The 18,305-nt window shown below is 40.4% G+C and overlaps 1 protein-coding gene across 4 annotated transcripts; it reads left to right on the forward strand.

The window, feature by feature from the left end:
• The first annotated feature begins 111 nt into the window (after positions 1-111).
• LOC132697791 (ubiquitin carboxyl-terminal hydrolase 47) lies at positions 112-18,022 on the forward strand. Of its 4 annotated transcripts, none has more exons than XM_060663439.1 (17): positions 171-237; positions 501-566; positions 1,060-1,251; positions 2,047-2,320; positions 2,873-3,112; positions 4,648-5,080; positions 6,267-6,481; positions 7,679-8,157; positions 8,544-8,766; positions 10,836-11,393; positions 12,142-12,311; positions 13,164-13,229; positions 13,286-13,678; positions 13,739-13,913; positions 14,884-15,103; positions 15,163-15,333; positions 17,184-18,022. In XM_060663439.1, the coding sequence occupies exons 3-17, from the start codon at positions 1,063-1,065 to the stop codon at positions 17,251-17,253; spliced, it is 3,876 nt and encodes a 1,291-aa protein (XP_060519422.1). In that variant the 5' UTR covers positions 171-237; positions 501-566; positions 1,060-1,062; the 3' UTR covers positions 17,254-18,022. The 4 variants fall into 4 exon arrangements, with proteins under 4 accessions (XP_060519424.1, XP_060519422.1, XP_060519423.1 ...); XM_060663440.1 differs by having other exon boundaries at positions 186-237; positions 1,057-1,251; XM_060663441.1 differs by lacking the exon at positions 501-566 and having other exon boundaries at positions 112-237.
• Positions 18,023-18,305: the final 283 nt, after the last annotated feature.

Consider the following 18,305-nt stretch of genomic DNA (forward strand, 5'->3'; position numbering starts at 1 on the left):
ATTATCATAACTTGGGTCAAGAATCACATACAAACTATATAAGTAATGACGATTGCAGCTTAAATAGTTTTAATCGATTCTAAGGCAACAAATTACTCAAATTATCTTCTTAGAACGCATTTGGCAAGAGGCGCAATTTTTCCCGCCCGGGCGATACAAAATGGCAACGTCGCCGACCACTGACAGTCAGTTGGAAAATGGCGTCTCGTGACTTTTAGCACATGTCAGTTTCCTCCGGTAAGAATTAGCGAAACAGTTATTTTTTCCGTGTCGTGCCGAATAAATATGACCCGCGGTAAAGCGTAAACGTACACGTACGGCGTATAATTATTTACGAAGGCACTTTGTTGTCGGACGAGCCTTGAGATGCGGTCGGTGACGTAAACAAATATTTTATACTGTCACTGGGGACGGCGGAAAAAATGTTGCAATCGTGAAAAAAAAAACTCGCATTAGTTTTTCCGCTTCCCGAGTTTCCTCGTCACGCCGCGTTGTTTTAGGCGGCGGTATTCGTTGGGGCCCGAAGATCTTCCGAAAACGCCAAGATTTGTCTTATCACGGAATCGGTGAGTCCTGCGCTGCGTTTTTCCAGTTTAAGACTTTAGTAATAGTTATCCCGACGAACGCTTTCATATCTAAAATTATCTCTGGCCTGATGCCAAGATTGCCGTTTCTTTTGAGACAGGAAAAATAACTCTCTCGCGAGTTTAGGGTTATTAAAATCTGCCCCGTTTTCGGCGCAACCCACACCTTGACGGAAGTAGGTCTTTGGTTTTTCAAAGCGCATACCCATTGTTGTGAACGTAAAATATAACCCACACGTGCTTCGCCAGAGATAAGCAGATATTTACAAAGTGTTGTGCGTCGGGTGGCTCATTAAGGATAGGTCGTTGTGAACTGGTGAAAATCGTCATTCAAACTCTCAGCCTAATGTGTGAAAACACATATCGGGCGCTTTCCGTAATATTTGTTGTGTTTGAGCGTTGCGGTTTTCTAAATTTGGTCGTTTTTTCACAGCTTCTGGTTGGAGTTTTTCCGATTTATTACCTGTTCTAGCAGAAAATGGTCTGCATCGAGGAAGAGAGCTCCTTTAAGGTCACGCTGCAAGACGACGGGCAATCTCACGAGCCAACTCATATCACCCTGACACCGATGAAGACCATAGACGAGATATTCAAAGAGGTATCGGACAAGTTCGACAGTCAACCGGATGAGCTCGAGATTGTCATAAAAGCCGGCGAGAAGGAGCTAGTGAGTGAAAGATTTTTGAAATTTTTTGGTCGACCCTTACTAACGTTTATATCGAGGATTCTTAAGCAAGTTTTGCGAACATCAGAAAAAATATGCGTTATAAGATCACGGTTTTACCGTTTCCACTATGATATACAAACAGAGGTCGCGTGTTGCTTCCTTGGGACACACTAACTAACTAAACTGAAATTTAACTTTGATGTCCCAACTCGTAAACTGACATGCAGTTTTCGAAAAACTAAGGTCAATGTGACATCCGACAGCTTATGTCTAATTGCCTCAGAAGGGTGCTCAGATAAAAACAAAAAACTTGTGTTGCATCATCTCGAGGTGGACTTTCACAAAAGTGAAGATTGCACTCAGAGTATAACCTCAAATATTTATATATATTTTTATATCTATTGTTGTTCATTTGATTATAAATATTAACAATCAGCAATTACATTACATTATTAATAATTCTTAATTGTACATACTTGAAGCGTATAGAACCTTGGAGGTATTTTTTTTTGTATATTCTAGCTTGCTTAGAAAAGTTACATACTAAATTTTAATTTCATAGATTGTGGGTAGTTTCTGATTGTAAATTCACCCAAACAATATAGGTTACGGCGTAATATTATCTATAGTTTATTTTTGAAATACCTTCTGCTCTAGAGATATGCAGGTGCTTTCTCTTCTCCAGTAGTTTTTTTTTGTTCTTAACTTTTTGCCAGTTATCCTCATTGAAAAGTGAATCGGTCAAAATGAATCCATTCCGAGGGATGGCAATTTCAAAAAAGTCTCGCTTTCCAGAGAAACTTGAGCGAGCTGAAGGAAAAAACGCTGTACGAGGCGGACCTGTGGCCGGTGGACAGCGCGGCCGATTACGAACTGCTGGTCACGCGGCAGAAGAAGAACATGTCGCTGTCGGTGTCCGACGCCTTAGAGGACGACCTGTTGCTCGGCGCCTCTGCCAGCCCCACCACCCGCGAATTCGTCACCAGCTATCCAGAGTTTGAGTTCAAGTTCGATCGGAGCCACACCATGCACCCGATACGGAGAAAACCCCAAAGCGATTCTGTGATCGGTACGTTTTCTTCTTCCCGTAGAGAAAACCGGCAAAAACGAAACCAATGCAAGTTTTTTTTTTTTAATAAAACTTAACATAAGCCCACTTTTTACAGTTCGAGTTCGACTTGAACGTTTTTCGATTTTACATTTAATTATTGACATTCAATTAGAAAACGCTCCGTATATTATATTGATGAAAAAATTATTTAATTGCTCGTTCTACGTATTTGTTTTCTTTTAGAGTTTGTAAACAGTTATCTTTAAATGGCGTCGGAAACGTCCGACGTTACTTACATTGAGACACTAATTTTTCTGAACTGGACTGAACGAAATTTGCTTTGTTTTCGAGATTCAGAGCTTTAATTTTTTATTTAAACACAATCGGTTTTTCGTTAATTGCTCAAAAATCTGGTATAAATAATTTCCTGCAATTTACAAATACGTAAAGTCCCTTATGGTTGCGAGTCAAAATCGAAGCAAAGATAAGCAAAAAAAAAAAACGGCCTGCATCTCGAAAACGTGCAACGTCTAAGTATTACGCGGGCGTCAAAAAAGGGCAATTCCCCAGCGGAGTCGCCGACGTACGTGGGCCTCGTGAATCAGGCGATGACGTGCTACCTGAACAGCCTGCTGCAGGCGCTGTTCATGACGCCCGAGTTCCGGAACGCCCTGTACATTTGGAAGTTCGACGGCAAAAACGAGACGCGCTCCATCCCGTTCCAGTTGCAGAAGTTGTTCCTCAATTTGCAGACGTCCGGGAAAACGGCGGTCGAGACTACCGACCTCACGACCAGCTTCGGTTGGCAAGGTACATCTTTTTTTTCGACGACCGGAGACACTTGTTCTACCTCGGTTTAGGTAAAAACGGGTATTATCGATAAATTGTCGATAATATATCGACATTTCCAAAAAATAATATCGAACTCGAATAAACGATGCTCAATTTCCTACGTTCGCCGTCAAGAACGACTAGGTTTAGGGGGTAGGGGAACTTTCAGATATTTACGCATAGAAACCATTGGCATCATTAAAAAATTCAAAATTTTCGTATAAAACGTTGAATTTTTTTTGAAAATTCGCGATCCATAAAAGTTGGCGCAAAGGACAGGGGACACCACTCTCAAAAAACGGTTGGTTATTTAATTGGAAATTAAATCCCAGCCAGTGGACAAAACGTAAAATATAAAATGTGTTTTATCGATAAATTGTCGATAATATATCGACATGTCCAAAAAATAATATCGAACTCGAATAAACGATGCTCAATTTTCTACGTTCGCCGTCAAGAACGAGTAGCTAAAATATGAAATGTGTTTTATCGATAAATTGTTGATAATTTTTCGACATATGATGTGAAAGTCAATTTTCAGACCTATTCTATTTCTTTAACATAGGTCTACTGGGTGTCCCACCGAGGGTTCCGAGGTACGGTATTGGAAAAAAAAATTTTTTCAGCAACTGGGCCTAAACAAAGTGCTTAGCTCTGCGGCGACGTAATTACAATGTGTAATTGTAATTTTAAATTATAAAATAGCCAAACAGGTTTTCAACAATGCAGCGACAAAACTTAGATTTTGGTTCTTATTGACTTAACTGACAGTTTCGAAATGCTAAACATAATTAGCTTTTAATCGACTATCCAAAATCAATTAATCGTCGAATGCAAACCAATTTTCTTAATTGTCGAATTGTTTGAGTTAAAGTTAAGCGCATCAAATGGCGCCACGAAAGATGCGCGGAACGTTTGGTACGATAAAAATCTTATCTCCGTCAACCGAGAAGTTTTATTTACTAGTTTATTAGATATTTGACAAGAGCATCGTGTTCAGATTTTCACGGTTATTTATTGATTTTTGACAGTTGTGTGGGCATCACCGTGCCAATAAATAAATGTGACAGTTTGAACATTAATTGTGTTGAATAGATTTTCATCAAGTAAAAACCACCTCAGCTTCAGACTTATATTATACGTACATATTGTATTTGCTCTTTCCTTTTGTTTACTAACTAAAACCAACCAGGAACGACGCATTTTCTATGAGATTTTTTGGTCGAAGCTCACGGTTTCTCGTATATTTTGGGCGGTACGTGAATAAATTAGCATAAGCAGTAACGACGAAAGTGGGTGTTACCTAAAAACATATTTACCCGTACAAGTATATGAGTTTTTCCTCTATTTGGGGCGTTTATCGGAAACCTATATTTTTGCTGGATACATCATCCCAAGCAGGAACGAGATAAGTGCCACCTCTGGGTGCCCAAATTACTTCCATTGTTACCTGAAAACCTGAGTTTTTGGTAAAGTTAGTCGAGGAGGTTCTATTCCGTGGTCGTCTCGGTTAGGTAGCGACGCGTGGCACCAGCACGACATCCAGGAGCTGTGCCGCGTCATGTTCGACGCGCTCGAGCAGAAATTCAAGTCTACGACGCAGGCGAACCTAATCAACGACCTCTACGAGGGCAAAATGTTGGACTACGTCAAGTGTCTGGAGTGCCAGACGGAAAAGTCGCGTGAGGACACGTTCCTCGACATCCCGCTGCCGGTCAGACCGTTCGGTTCTTCCGTCGCCTACAACAGCGTCGAGGAGGCGCTGCGGGCGTTCGTCCAGCCCGAAACTTTGGACGGGAACAACCAGTACTTCTGCGAGAAGTGCGACAAGAAGTGCGACGCGCACAAGGGCCTCAAGTTCATCAAGTTCCCGTACCTGCTGACGTTGCACCTAAAACGCTTCGACTTCGACTACAACACGATGCACCGCATCAAGTTGAACGACAAGTAAGTGTAGTGGCTGTTCAATTTAACATTAAACAAAATGTTTGGCTCTGTGGCAATGTAATTGCAATGTGTAATTGTAATTGTAAATTATAAAATAGCCATCCCGATACCTATCCTAACCTAAAATATAAATAAAAGAATTACGCGGTAGAAAAAGTTGGATTTTGGTTCTTATTGACTTGCCGAACAGTTCCGAAATACTAAACATAATTAGGTTTAATCAACCGGCCAAAATCTATGAATCGTTGAATACAAAACAAATTTTGTTAATTGTCGAATTATTTAAGTAGTAGTAAAGTAATGAAAACGGTAGGCGATTAGAAAAAACAAATAATATCTTACTTCTAAAAAATATCCTTCAGTAACCCCGAGAAACGGCGCGAGTGACAAACACTTTGGGAAATTAAAGCAGGGAATGTGGAAATTATCAAGGGGCATGAAAATGATGTTGTAAACGAAAGTGGTCCAAAAAATGGGAAAATGAAACAAACGAGCTCATTAAATACCGTGGCGACGCAGAACTGCTCGACATTGCGGTGTCTGTTCTCCGTAACGGGGTTGTTTTAAAGTCGGATAACGTTCGAACACCCGGAACTATGCGCTGCGAATTGTAGAAAGTACGCGATATATTAGACCAAAACCCTCAAGTCCCTGGTTAAAACGCGATATAGATTGTATATATACCAAAATTTTGATACACGCCGCGTAGCTCCGTGGATAGTGTTGTAGTAATAGAGATGCATAAAACTACTACAAAGTAATTTAAATGTCAGTGTACTTCAGATAAAAGGGAAAGTTTTTTTTTATTTTTGTCAAATGGTTTTCTATTGAAAAATTTTAATCGACTGAGAGAAAAGGCCATATTGAAATTTTTGAACCCTATTGTCCGCAATACTATTAGAGCTGTCGAAAGTCACTTCCGGTAAAACCGCGTTGTTCACTTGTTTTATACTTTATTTATATAACATATCTAATTTTCATCTCCATTTATTTTTTTTGTACATAGTTATATTTAAATTTTTAATTTTGCCATTCGGTTAAATCAATCAAAGTTAAAAAGGTTAAGCTTAAACCTCTCAGCACGAAAACATCCCGTTACGTTTTTAACGTTAAATTTGTACTTTTTTTTATTCAATAAAAAATATAAATCCGCGAATGCCCCATTATTTTAATATTCCGGTGCAAGGGTCGTCTTCCCCGAAAAACTAAACCTGAACACGTTCATAACGGCGACGGCGAGGGCGGACGACGAACCGCCCCCGGACGAGCGGGAGGCGGTGGTCAAGTGCGACGAGTGCAGCACCGCAGACTCCGGCTCGGCGGACGACGAGAGCTGCCAGGGCACCGACATGTCTTCCACGATCAACGGCCAGGACGACAATTGCGGCGACAGCGACGAAGGTGAGCGCAAACGACCATTTTTTTGACCCTATAATTAATATGTCTAAATTTCAATTCGATTGTCGTGAGTAGAATAGCGGTGAGTAAATGGACCGTTTTAAATTTGATCAAGCGGGGTATTTTTGAATAAGTAGAAGCGTTTATTTTAAAATCAGGTGATATGTATCGTTTTTAAGTTTAATCTGAATTGCAATATGTTCGTATATATTGCGGAGCTATTTGAATATGATCCTTCTCGAGCTTTGACCCCGCGAGGATGGTTTCACTGGATAGTTGAAAGGATAAGGGTACTCTATTTACCTTACAGGTAAGTTCGAGAATAATCATTTTTGAATCATGTGCCTGTCTTCTTCTTGTATTTTTATGTCTTGTACATAGGTCTTCGATTTGTAAAAAAAAGTCTTTTTTTAGATAAAGGTACGTCATAAGAATACAGGTAAATATTTATTAGAATCTTACAATTACTGCTTAGTTTTTAAGAGACCGTGGAATAAAGCAGATGTTCTCCTGTTTGAAGAAGACGTGGAAAACAACGCAGAATTTGAAGACGAAGTGGAGATGGTAATTTAGAATAGGAACTACCTCAGCAAATAAAAAAACGCATCCATTGGTCTTCGAATGTTAAAAAAATTGTTTCGAATGGGATAGTCAAGGGCAAAATGAGAGAAGATGCAGGCACTTCTCGAGTTTATAAAGAATAGCACGCAGATCTAATTAAACATATAATCTACGACGCTTATAAATAGTGAATAGTGTTTTAACCCTAGAAGAACTGCATACAAAAGTACAGACATTAGTTGTGAGAAGGAGTCGTTTGCGTACTTTTTTGAAGAAAATGGATTTTCAGTTCCAAACAATTAATAAACGTGACGACAGTAGCGTTAGTGATGATTTTTTAAGTGACTTATACTTTATTATTATTATTATTATTATTATTATTATTATTATTATTATTATTATTATTATATTTAATGTTTTGTATATTAATAATAAATAATGAATTGTTACTTTGTACTAATTTTTTGCAAGATTGAAAACTTACTTACCTATATCCTGCTTGTTAGATAAATTCCTAGGACTGTCCTGGAATAGTTACGGGTAAGGGTTAATCACAAAAGCACTATATTTCTGATGGAAGTGTACCTACTGTAAGACCGTTCTTCCGGAGCTGAATGTTGAGAGACTTTTAACGCGCAGGTATCGACGTAAGTTCGGGCACGAATCACCGCGAGAACGACGCGAAGGGCCCGTACGTCTACGAGCTGTTCAGCATAATGATCCATTCGGGCAGCGCGTCCGGCGGACATTACTACGCCTACATCAAAGACTTCGACAAGGCGAGGTGGTACTGTTTCAACGACCAGACGGTCGGTCCCATCACCGAGGACGACATCAAGAAGACGTACGGGGGCGGGCCGCAGCGCGGCTACTACAGCGGCGTCTACAGTTCGAGCACGAACGCGTACATGCTGATGTACCGGCAGATCGACGGGGGGCGGAACGCGCGCGCCATGACGGTCGCCGAGTTCCCGCCCCACATAGAGGCGCTGCTGCGTGACATGCGCGATAGGGAGGAGCGGGACCGCCTCAACCGCCAGAAGGAGGACGAGATGGTCAAGATCGGGGTGGTGTGCACGCATCCCGTCACCAACAACACGCTCGAGATGAAAATATCCGTAAGGGGTTTTTGTTTATTATTTGATATAATCGTCAGCAACAAAACTAACAGGCAGATATTGAAATAAAAATTGGAAAATCTTCCACTAAATGGTCGCATTCTGCACACTTTGTATCAGTCCCATAGAATCTCTACCCTTTTTTACAAATCTCCTTCTACATCCCGTTGGTTTTTTCAGAGCTCTAAACCACCGACCTTAACCGCGATTCAATATCCAATTTCAGTTGATTTTGGTTAGTTCTTCTTTGGGTTTGTATTTGTTAGGTGAACTCTTCGGGTGGATTATCTTCCTTATCTGCTATGGTTTTGATTTATTTCATTTTTTAATGAGTGTGTACCGCGATGATGTTAATGTTTGATGATAATTATTATACGTGCGCGCAGACGTTCATGGACTCGACACTGGCCGAGCTGGCCAGACACGCCCACTCCCGTTTCAAGCTCGACAACGTGGTCGATCCGCAGGACTGCCGCATCGTGATGTACAATAAGAAATCGAATTGCATCGATTGCAGCTTCGACAGCGACGAGACGAAACTGAACGAGTTGGTGAGGAAAGTGGACATGATCTTCTACACCGAATGGATGCTGGAGATCAGGGAGCCGGGTGAGATATTTGACGATAACGAGAACGGTGATCTATGCAACGAAAACGTTAGAAAAGATTCCCTTTTCGACTATTACAATTTTTAACCTTTGCTTCTTAAGTGTAATTTTGAATTTATTGTACAACTTCTTTGGCCCACCATTAAGCAAAATCTGTGGTACTTGATCGTAGGTCTGGATGATATTAACAATCAGTTTTCTCACTAGTATTTTCTACAATTTTTGTATTTTCGGTGTTGTAACTACGTTTATCCTAATTTTAAACATAGTTATTGCTCCTATTTTTTCGTTTATTTTTGAATATTATACAAATGTTTTGGAGATTATTTTACTATCTCGGGAGCCCTGTCTGTCCTTTTCTGGAGACGCCCGTCCTGTTCTGGTTCTGGGATTTTTCAAAATATTTAGAAAATATTTTGTAGGTTATGTAACTACTGGTAATAAATTGGAGACGCCCGTTCTTTTCTGGTTCTTGCGAAAATATTTTTCAGCGCTTTTTTTTATTTCTGTACTACACTACTACAAGCTGATTCATTTTTTTTTAAACAAAAAAAATATTTTGTAGGTTATGGCACTACTCTTATACGATTAGTCCTTGTGAAAGTATTTTATAACATTCAATTTCGATTTTCGATATAATTTAAGAGAGATTTATGCTAGGAAGTGTCACACCAAACATCATAGTCACGCTTCTGCTCACAGGATCTTTTTTAATTTTCAGAATCGGTGTGACGCTTTAAACCCAACTGGGAATTTTTTAACCGAAGGTGCCCAGAAAAAATATATTCGCTGTTTAAAAGTCCCCACAACTGGCAAACTAACTGACGGGGTCGTCTCATTTTCAGGCGAAAGTGTAGCTTAAAGTCCGACTTGAAAATGTCACTGTAGACGCAGTTGTATATTTGCACGAGAATGTACAACGCATTCTCGAGGTTCATCCAATGTGCGCGGCTTTTGTCGATAAACGACCTCCTGTAGCGCTCCCCACAGCTAACAGTCCAGAGGAGTTAAGGACGAAACGAACACATTGGCGAATATTTCGAACAACCATAGTGACATCTTTAACTCGGACTTTAAATTTTATTTCACCTTTTGCTATATATACAGGGGAGCCAATATTCGGGCACCTAAAAAGTTACATGGGATTTCCGTTCGGGCCTATCCTTGGATCAGAAATATAGTGCTTTTACAATTGACCCCGTGATTAACTTTGCCTACTGTTTATTACTCCAAAACCGCTGCCGCTTACTAGCAAGCGGGATATAAGTGTGTTTTCAATCTTTTTCGCCTAAAAACTCTTGAAACGTGTACATAATAAAAAATTAATACAATGTAACAGTTTATTACGTTCTATTTCATAACATTTCTACATAGTATCATTATTAATATAGAAAATATTAAATATAATAGTAATAAAGTATCAGTCACTTAAAAAATCGTCACTATCGCTGCTGTCGTCACCTAGTTCAATGATCAACTCCGTCACTAATCGTTCTAGATAAATATTTTCTTTATTTATTACTCGTTTTTCGCACTTAGACTTAATTTTTTCTTTATTTTAATTCATCTAATTTGGGCTGAATGATACGAGGCATTATCCAACACAATAACAGTATTTGGCGATTGTTTCGGCAACAGTTTATTTTATCATAATTTCATGGTAATCCACACTTGGCACGTTTTTGGCAGAAAAAAATAAGGCACCTTCCACCCAACCATTTTTGGACCCAGCATGAAGAATTCTTATTAAGATCTCCACTTCGTCTTCAAATTACGCGTTGTTTTCCATGTCTTTTTTACATATTTATTTAAACGATTCTACGTATTCGAAAATACCCCGCAGCATTAATGCTTAATTAAATTTAAAATCTCAAAGGAAAATTTCAATTCGTTCCCGCGAAGGTGTGCGGTTAAGATACCGTAAAACACTTAAAACATCAAAGCAATAAATGCAGCTGATATAATTTCCGCATTAAGATTGTTTTATTATTTTGGCAATTTGTTTCGTTCGGGTCATCGTTTGATTTATCGGAAAACGGAATTTTTATTTACGGTGTCGCGCGTGTGTAGGCACGCCGTGGAAGGTGTACAAACGGGGCGGGGTCAACGTTAAAGTTTACCCGGTGAACGTAGACGCCGAGGACGTGGACGAGCCGTTCTTGGTGAGGGTCGATATCGGCGAAACGTTCGGCGAATTCCGTCGCAACGTGGGCGAACTGCTCGGAACCGACGCCGACGAACTCGCCGTGGTCTACGAGTCGTTTAACGGCGAACCGAGGCTGCTCGTCGACGACGACGAAGTGGTCAAGCTCGACTACAACTGTCCGAACGTGTTTTACGTCGCGCGATTGCCGTCCGACCACGCCCACCACCTCGCGCGTCTCAAATCGGTCGCCGCCCGCTACGAGTACGTCATCGGTATCAGCGTGACGTTGCCGGACACGGACGAGTCGACGCTGGAAATGATGTCGATACCGATGCTCGACCTCAACCGGAACGTGGACAGGGACGCGGCGGGATCACCGGGGGGCGGCGGCGGCGGCGGCGGCGCGGGCGACGGCTACGACCAGAGCAACAGCGAGGATAGTCTGAGCGACAGCGACAGGACGCTGATTGGTGACGCACCCGGTAAGATCCGAAATCCCTTATCGCAAAATTTAGCAAAAAATGACCCCCCCCCCACCCCGAAAATAATCGCGAAAAGTTGAAGCTCAATTCTTGAACACTGAAAGTAATATTCAAAAATTCGTGAATGCAACCAATCGAGTTAAAAAGTCGATATCACCAGAACCAGAGCCATGCATTTAGCTAAATAAAGTGAGCAAATACAACTGTCATTCCAATTACTAATTATATTTATCCGATTTGTCTAATAAGAATCAATAATAGTAGTAGTACTGACAACGCTAAGAGTCTCTATAAACGGTTTATGTTTTCCTATTACCATGCTATTCATGTAGAAAGATGCCAATTTCCTGATATATCTCTTGATACGAATAAACCAAATGTTTTAAGTTTACTATTTTAGGGGGTGCCCACTAATGACTCTCGTATTGCATTTTTATTAAAAGTTGTTGTAGAAAAACCAATTTCCAGCGGCGTCCTTTAAGGGCCTGTAGAAAAGGAAATTACCGAAAAAAAAAAGATAAATTTATCATAGAACGTTTCTGATAAAAATGGCCGGAAATAACTGCTCTTTCCATTTGACAGTGCTGGTTATTTTGTGTGCTTACACATATTTCTAAATTTTTTAGAAATGAAAGCTGAAAAATTAAGTTTCGAGTAAGAATTTTGATATTTTCATAGAAAATTACTTATTGGATTGACGACGACGCGCTAGATGTGTCGAAAAATAACAAAATTTTTGTTGGCACAGACTATCCTCCCCCTCTCTCGAGCAGTTCGCCGTCCTCGGCGACGGATCAGCACATGTCGTCTCCCTCGGACCCCTGCCAGGATACCTACAACTACGATGTGATGGGCAGGCCCGGTGAGGAAATGCACTGGGATTATTCGGAAACCGCTCATCGCAATTACGTCTTTAAGGTATTCTTGAATTTTTGTGAAAATAGATCCGTCAATAATTTTATTCTATTAGTCCTGAATGATATAAATGGGGAAAAAGGCAAATATAATAACACAAAACTTGTCGCTTGTGTTTATTCGCCATTTTTTAAAGGTTCAAATTTTCGAATACCTTGACTTTTGTATTTTTGCAATGTAATTTTTAATTGGTCACAATATCTAAATTGCGAGAGTACAAGAGATTCACGCCGAACCACCCCAATAATAAAATATAAAACTTTCTTTTTCCAAGAACGGGTACGCCGTAGCGAACAACGTTTTCTTGTTACTTTCGAAAAATTCAATTTCTCGAAAATAACGTTCATCTTTCTTTTTTCGATTTTCAACTGTTTTTTGGACATTGCTCCGAAAGTTGAAGCTATCGACTTCAAATTTCAAAAAAGGGGTGGGGAGTTAGCGGTAAATGAAAAACTTTTAAACATGGGATAATTTGGTTTAAAGAGTGTCGTAAACTGTATCGAGAGTTTCAGGTTTCGTCTATTATACAGGGTGCGCGAGGTGTTTGAAAAAAATTTACTGGAAATCGCTATTATTTGTACAAATTTTTGTATTTACCAAAGTGTGTCGTGACTTTGAAGTTCGGCGAGATGAGAATGACACTTAATACAGGGTGCATGCAGAATTAAAGTACATCCATTTTGCGAAAGTTCCATATTGGTCCGCAGGAGCACGATAGAAAAACAATATGTCCCTTTACCACAAGTAACCGCGAAGTGGCTTATTTTCCAAATTCAAAACTGCTTCGCACCAAGCGATACCGACGATTTTTTGAAGGCAATCTTGTTTTCTTGTTTTTTTTTTTACTCTACGCAGGTGACGAGTGTGGTGCCGTTCACCAATCACGACGCGGACGAGCCGAAACGGTCCAGGTGCTGCAAGGTAAACGCGCACGCGGAGATAGTACACGAAATTGCGTTGACCTTGTCCCTCGTTAGATTCTAGTCGACAAGCGCATGTCCCTGGGAAACCTCAAGAAGCACCTGGAGCCGGTGCTCAGGGTTCCCTCGGAATACTTCAAGGTGTACAAGCAGCATCCGATATCCGAGGAGGAATGGTACAGCCTGAACGACACCCTCAGGTCGATCAAGGACGGGGAGAGGTTGTCGCTGAGGTTGGACCGCGTGCTCAAAGAGGACGAGCACAGCTGCAAGATTTACCACTTGAAGCTGGACAACGCGGATCCGAACTGTTTTCTCTTTGAGCACGTCATGTCCAAAGACCAGACGGTCGGCGCGGTGAAATGGGAGATACTCGCGCAGGCGAAGAAACGCGGTGTTCTCGACATCCCGTTCGAGAGGTGTCGATTGCGCGAGAAGAACTGGAAAAAGGTGAGGCGACGTGGCCCGTCTATTGCCCGCGCGACGTTCGTTTTTTTTTTTCGCCTGCAGCCGAGGAAAGTGTACCTGGACGATCAGAAGTTCGACTCGGACATCACCATCATGTACCCGTTCGAGTTGTTCCTGCAGGAACTCGCGGAGCCCGAGTGCGTGACCTCCGAGAACCAGGTGGTCGTGTTCACGAGGAGGTGGAGCCCGTCGACGCTGACCTTGGGTCCGCTCCAAGGTACACAGTGCTCGACTTCGCGTAAAGTTTTTGGCATTTTTAACTGAATACAATATATATTTTTTCCTGGGAAATTTGAAATAACGTATAATTTTAAATTTCCGGCGATCGGTGTGGCAAAAAAACCTTTTACAATAAATATAAATTAAAACTTTATTCTTAATAGATTTGCTAAACTCAATCGGGTACTAAATTAAACTTAGCTTTATGGTATGTTAATTGTGATAATAGTATAGAAATAAAATGTTTTTATCTTAAAGCGCGTAAAATTTCGACTTGGTTTATAAAGTTCTTGGTAGGTTTTTTTTTTTCCAAAAACTTTCTTTCTTTCTTTGCTTCAGTTAATTATAGAAGAATAAGTCTCAAATTCTTAGAAATACGTCGGAATTTCTTTCAAATCAGAATTTTTGAAAAATATATTAGAATCTTCCACTGAGTCAGAATTCATCAGAAGATCTGAGAGACCAGTTATATTTTCTGAGTTAAGTCAGAAGTTTTAAGAAACAAGTCAGATTTTCCGACTTGCTTCATAATTTCTGAGAAACAAATCAGAAATAATTATCAATAATCAATAATTTGTGGGAAACATGATAGAATTTTTGACTTAAGTCAGCATTTCGGGAAAACACGTAAGAATTTCTGAAGATCGAAACGAAAATTCTACGAAACAATTTATAATTGCGAAACAAGTCAGATTTTCTAAGTTAATTAATAATTCCCGACAACTAATGATGTCTGAGAAACATGTCACAATTCCTGAGAAACAAGTCAGACTTTCTGAGAAATTTGCCAGATTTTAAAGAAATATTTCTGAAAGGCAAGTCAAATTAATGATAGGAAAGTCGGTTTAATCTACCCGATTGATAAACTTAAAAAAAAAATGAGAATCTAAAGAAAAAGGCAGCGGAGTGTTGCAAAAAGTCACAAGTAATGGACGTCTCGCTTCATCGTTTCGCGTTTCTATTGACAGAGGTCGTGCTCGACGTGGTGACGTTGGCCGATTTGCGGACGAAAATTTCCACCCAGTCGGGTATCCCGAAGGAATCGCTCGACCTGACCTGCGTCAAGCCTAATTTCCCGTCCGACATGCACGTCCTCGAGATCGACGACGATCTGGACTGGAACCCGAACGGGATGACGCTAAGCCGATGGGAGCAAAACATCGACGACGGCTCGTTGTTCTTCTACAAGTGAGTCGCGTCGGCTTTTTTTTTTTTGCTCGCACGATCTGTTTTATTTTTTTTCGCAGGGATAGCAGGGAGGAACCGAAAGAGTTGACGCGCGATGAGCGGAAGGAGATCAAGCAGAAGGAGGACGCGCGCCTCGGCAGGTTCGTCATAAAAAATTACTCGCCCGGACGGGAGAGGGCGCTCAAGATCTACCTGGACACGTCGCCCTCGAAGACGGACGATTGCCGCGGGTGAGTGTCGGTCGCCGTTGTCTGGGTCCTTCGAAAAGAGACTTGGACAACATTCAAGACCACGCCCATTAACTTACACTTTCCTGTTCCTTCGAACGTGCTTAAAGTTTCGTCAATTATTCTGTTGGCCTCTTCAGAGAAACTTAAAAGGAAGAAATTTTTGAGTTTGCTTGAATAAGTTGATAGTTTGTTTGTGCATTGAAGATGTTGGCAAATTTTTGGACGACTGGTAAATCTGACCGTAACTTTCGATATATGATCGGTGATGTTTCGAATGTGAAAGTGGATCAGGGTGGTAAGTGTGTGGTTACTTTCGGAAGCATTTTTTCTTTGGGAATTTGTGATGGAACGCTTAATATCTGAATATATGAAATTATTTTAGGGCTCTGCAAATAAGCGAGTTGCGCGAATGGCCCCACGTTAGGCCTGTTTTCAATTCAATGGTAAAACTCATGCCAGGGTGTCGGGAGGCCCAAATAACAGTCGAAAATTTTGCCACGGCAAGGGCCGCCCCAAGATGATGTGGACAGTCAATATCCTGCGAATTTCTTCAATTTTTCCTAAATTTTCAACATAGCTGTTTTCGTCGAAAATCTAAAGAAAATGGCAGGATTTTACACAATCTCCCAGGGAAAAAGAGTATGGAAGTAACCCCCCCCCCCCCGACTGGCCCGTGGTCCTTGAAATTCAAAACGTCATTGACCACATTCTTAGGAAATATAATTTTACCATTTTTCAAGGATCCCTCGCGCCAATATGACGAGACAGTATTCACGTTCCTCCTACAGCCCCTCCCCCACTTAGACCGTATATAAACGGGTGCAGAGTAGAAGGTTTTTTTTGAAAAATTAACGGTTTTCTGAATTAAATCCATTGATGAAAGACGAACATGCCTGGGCAACATTCGGAAAATTGATTTTTTATCCTAAAGAATAAAAAATATCCGCAATACTCGAATACCAGAAGTTTTAACCAATGTGTACCGCCGATACTTACAATATGGACGTTTACAAAGGTTAACTAACGTAAGCAAAATAAAAAAATGCATAAAATATTGTAAAAAAAAAAATATTTGGAGGCGACATTTCGAAGGGTCTTAGAAAGCTCTCTTCGAAATTATTTAGTAGTATTTCTTTCTGGCAGTAGTGATTATAAAAACAATTTTATCAATTTTTTGAGAGTAAGTCTCCGGAATTTGGTAGGAACGTCAAAGTAACGTAACGTAACGTAACCTGATTTTAACAAAAAATTGTTTATTTTCTATAAAAAAAGAAAATTAATTTCGGGAAAATTTGTACACGAGAAAACGGTGGCCGTCGGGGGCTACAGTTTATTTTCCGAGATTTTTTTATTACGTACCGGGTGTGCCGGCTATGAGCGGGAATGAAAATCTTCGAAAGTTGCCCGTTTTTTAATTAAAAAAAGTTCTTATTTTTTGTTCCTATTCCCTTAATTCTCAAAGACGTATTTGTGATACTTTCGACTGCAGCTGAGTGGTTGTTTTTGATAAGAGGGCTCTGTGAGATCATGCAAAATGTCCACTAAAAATTTTATGATGTAACACTTTTTTTTTCACGTATTCTCGATATTAAAAAAAGTCTTTTGGTTAGTTTTGGTTCCACTTTGGCAGAAAGCTTTCCAAAACCTTTCAAAATGTCCCCTTCAAATTTTTGTTGCAGTCATTTTTTTGATTACTTACAGGGTGCATCTGTTACCGGCGAAAAGCCGGTATTATAAGGGTTGAATCGAAGGTGAGAATTTTCGAAAAAATGTAGTCGAAGATCGTTTCAAATTTTTATATTTGACGTGGCTTTGAAGTTTATGTAAGGAACGTTGTTTTTTCGGTTCAGGAGAGAGGGCGAGGAACAACAGGCGAGGGGCTCGAAGTGCGACGTGGAATCGGACGACGGGATCGACTGACGCGGCGACAGCCGCGCCCCGCCCCCGTCTTACTGCGTCCTCAGCTGAGCGAGCCGCCCCCGCCGTCCGCCTCCAGATTTTTCCGTGCCGGTTTATTAATTTAGACGTGTTGGCGTAGCTGCCCGAGCTAAGGAACAATGGGCGGGGCACGCGGTTTCCGGATTTTTCTCCAAGGAAAAGATATAACCTATTTTTTTCGCGCTCTAACTGTTTTTTTTTTGTTTCGAAAAACGCTGTTTTTTTTGCAAGCAGGCGAAAAAGATATTCGGCCATTGTTCCCTAACTTTTATATGGTTACCGACCGCTTTTTTTTTCGCGCCAGCGTCGTCGTTTTCGGGAGGGCCGTCTTCGGTAGTTCAAACGTACCAAAGCGTCGACGCGCGACGCTGGCATGTTTTAAGTATTTATTGCGATTTTACATTATTATTACGTTTATTCCCGTCGCACGCGTCGTCGCCTCTTTCGTCATAAAGTTTACCATCGTTATTATTATCATTGTCGTTTATTTTTTTTTGTTACCGCGGTGTCCATTTGGGTTTCGTTTTCACCTGCGGTTTTTCTATCAAATTCAACTTAAAAAGAAAAAAAAAGTGTAAATAAATCGACGTTTGACCAGTTAAATTTCATTTTCTTATTTGAATCGGGAAGGGGGAGGGGGTGTTTTTTTTTGTATAATGACAAACGCGTCATCGCTCGTCGTTATACGGCTAACTTGTATAGATATTTATTTGCGACTGAATAATGAATAATAAAAACACCGTTTATCTAATTCGTTTTTTTTTTTTTTTGGGTAGGATGGTGAAGGGAGGAGGGATATAACGCCCTTTGTTTATGAAACAATCTTTATTTTTCCGACTACTCCCTGAAAACCAGCTCGAATCGAAATGAATCAACTATTGAGTGAAAAGTTACTTGAAGCATACAATTTTTCAAAAGGAACAAAAAAAGAAATTACAACTCCAATGTGAATGGTAACCATATAAAATATTAAGGAAAGTACTTTTCCTTTGAATGGGTGCTTGAAAAAATGCAAATTCTGCTGACATTTTTAA

This window comes from Cylas formicarius, unplaced genomic scaffold (assembly GCF_029955315.1).
Source record: "Cylas formicarius isolate icCylForm1 unplaced genomic scaffold, icCylForm1.1 PGA_scaffold_2__14_contigs__length_35257938, whole genome shotgun sequence".
In the NCBI taxonomy this organism is placed as follows: domain Eukaryota; kingdom Metazoa; phylum Arthropoda; class Insecta; order Coleoptera; family Brentidae; genus Cylas; species Cylas formicarius.

What these genes read in the sequence shown, in the direction of transcription:
- LOC132697791 (XM_060663441.1), top strand. Translation starts at nt 1,063, where the DNA reads ATGGTCTGCATCGAGGAAGAGAGCTCCTTTAAGGTCACGCTGCAAGAC. An exon ending in CCAAAGCGATTCTGTGATCG is followed by an intron (nt 2,321 to 2,872) that starts GTACGTTTTCTT and finishes GCAATTCCCCAG; the next exon opens with CGGAGTCGCCGACGTACGTG. An exon ending in CGCATCAAGTTGAACGACAA is followed by an intron (nt 5,081 to 6,266) that starts GTAAGTGTAGTG and finishes TTCCGGTGCAAG; the next exon opens with GGTCGTCTTCCCCGAAAAAC.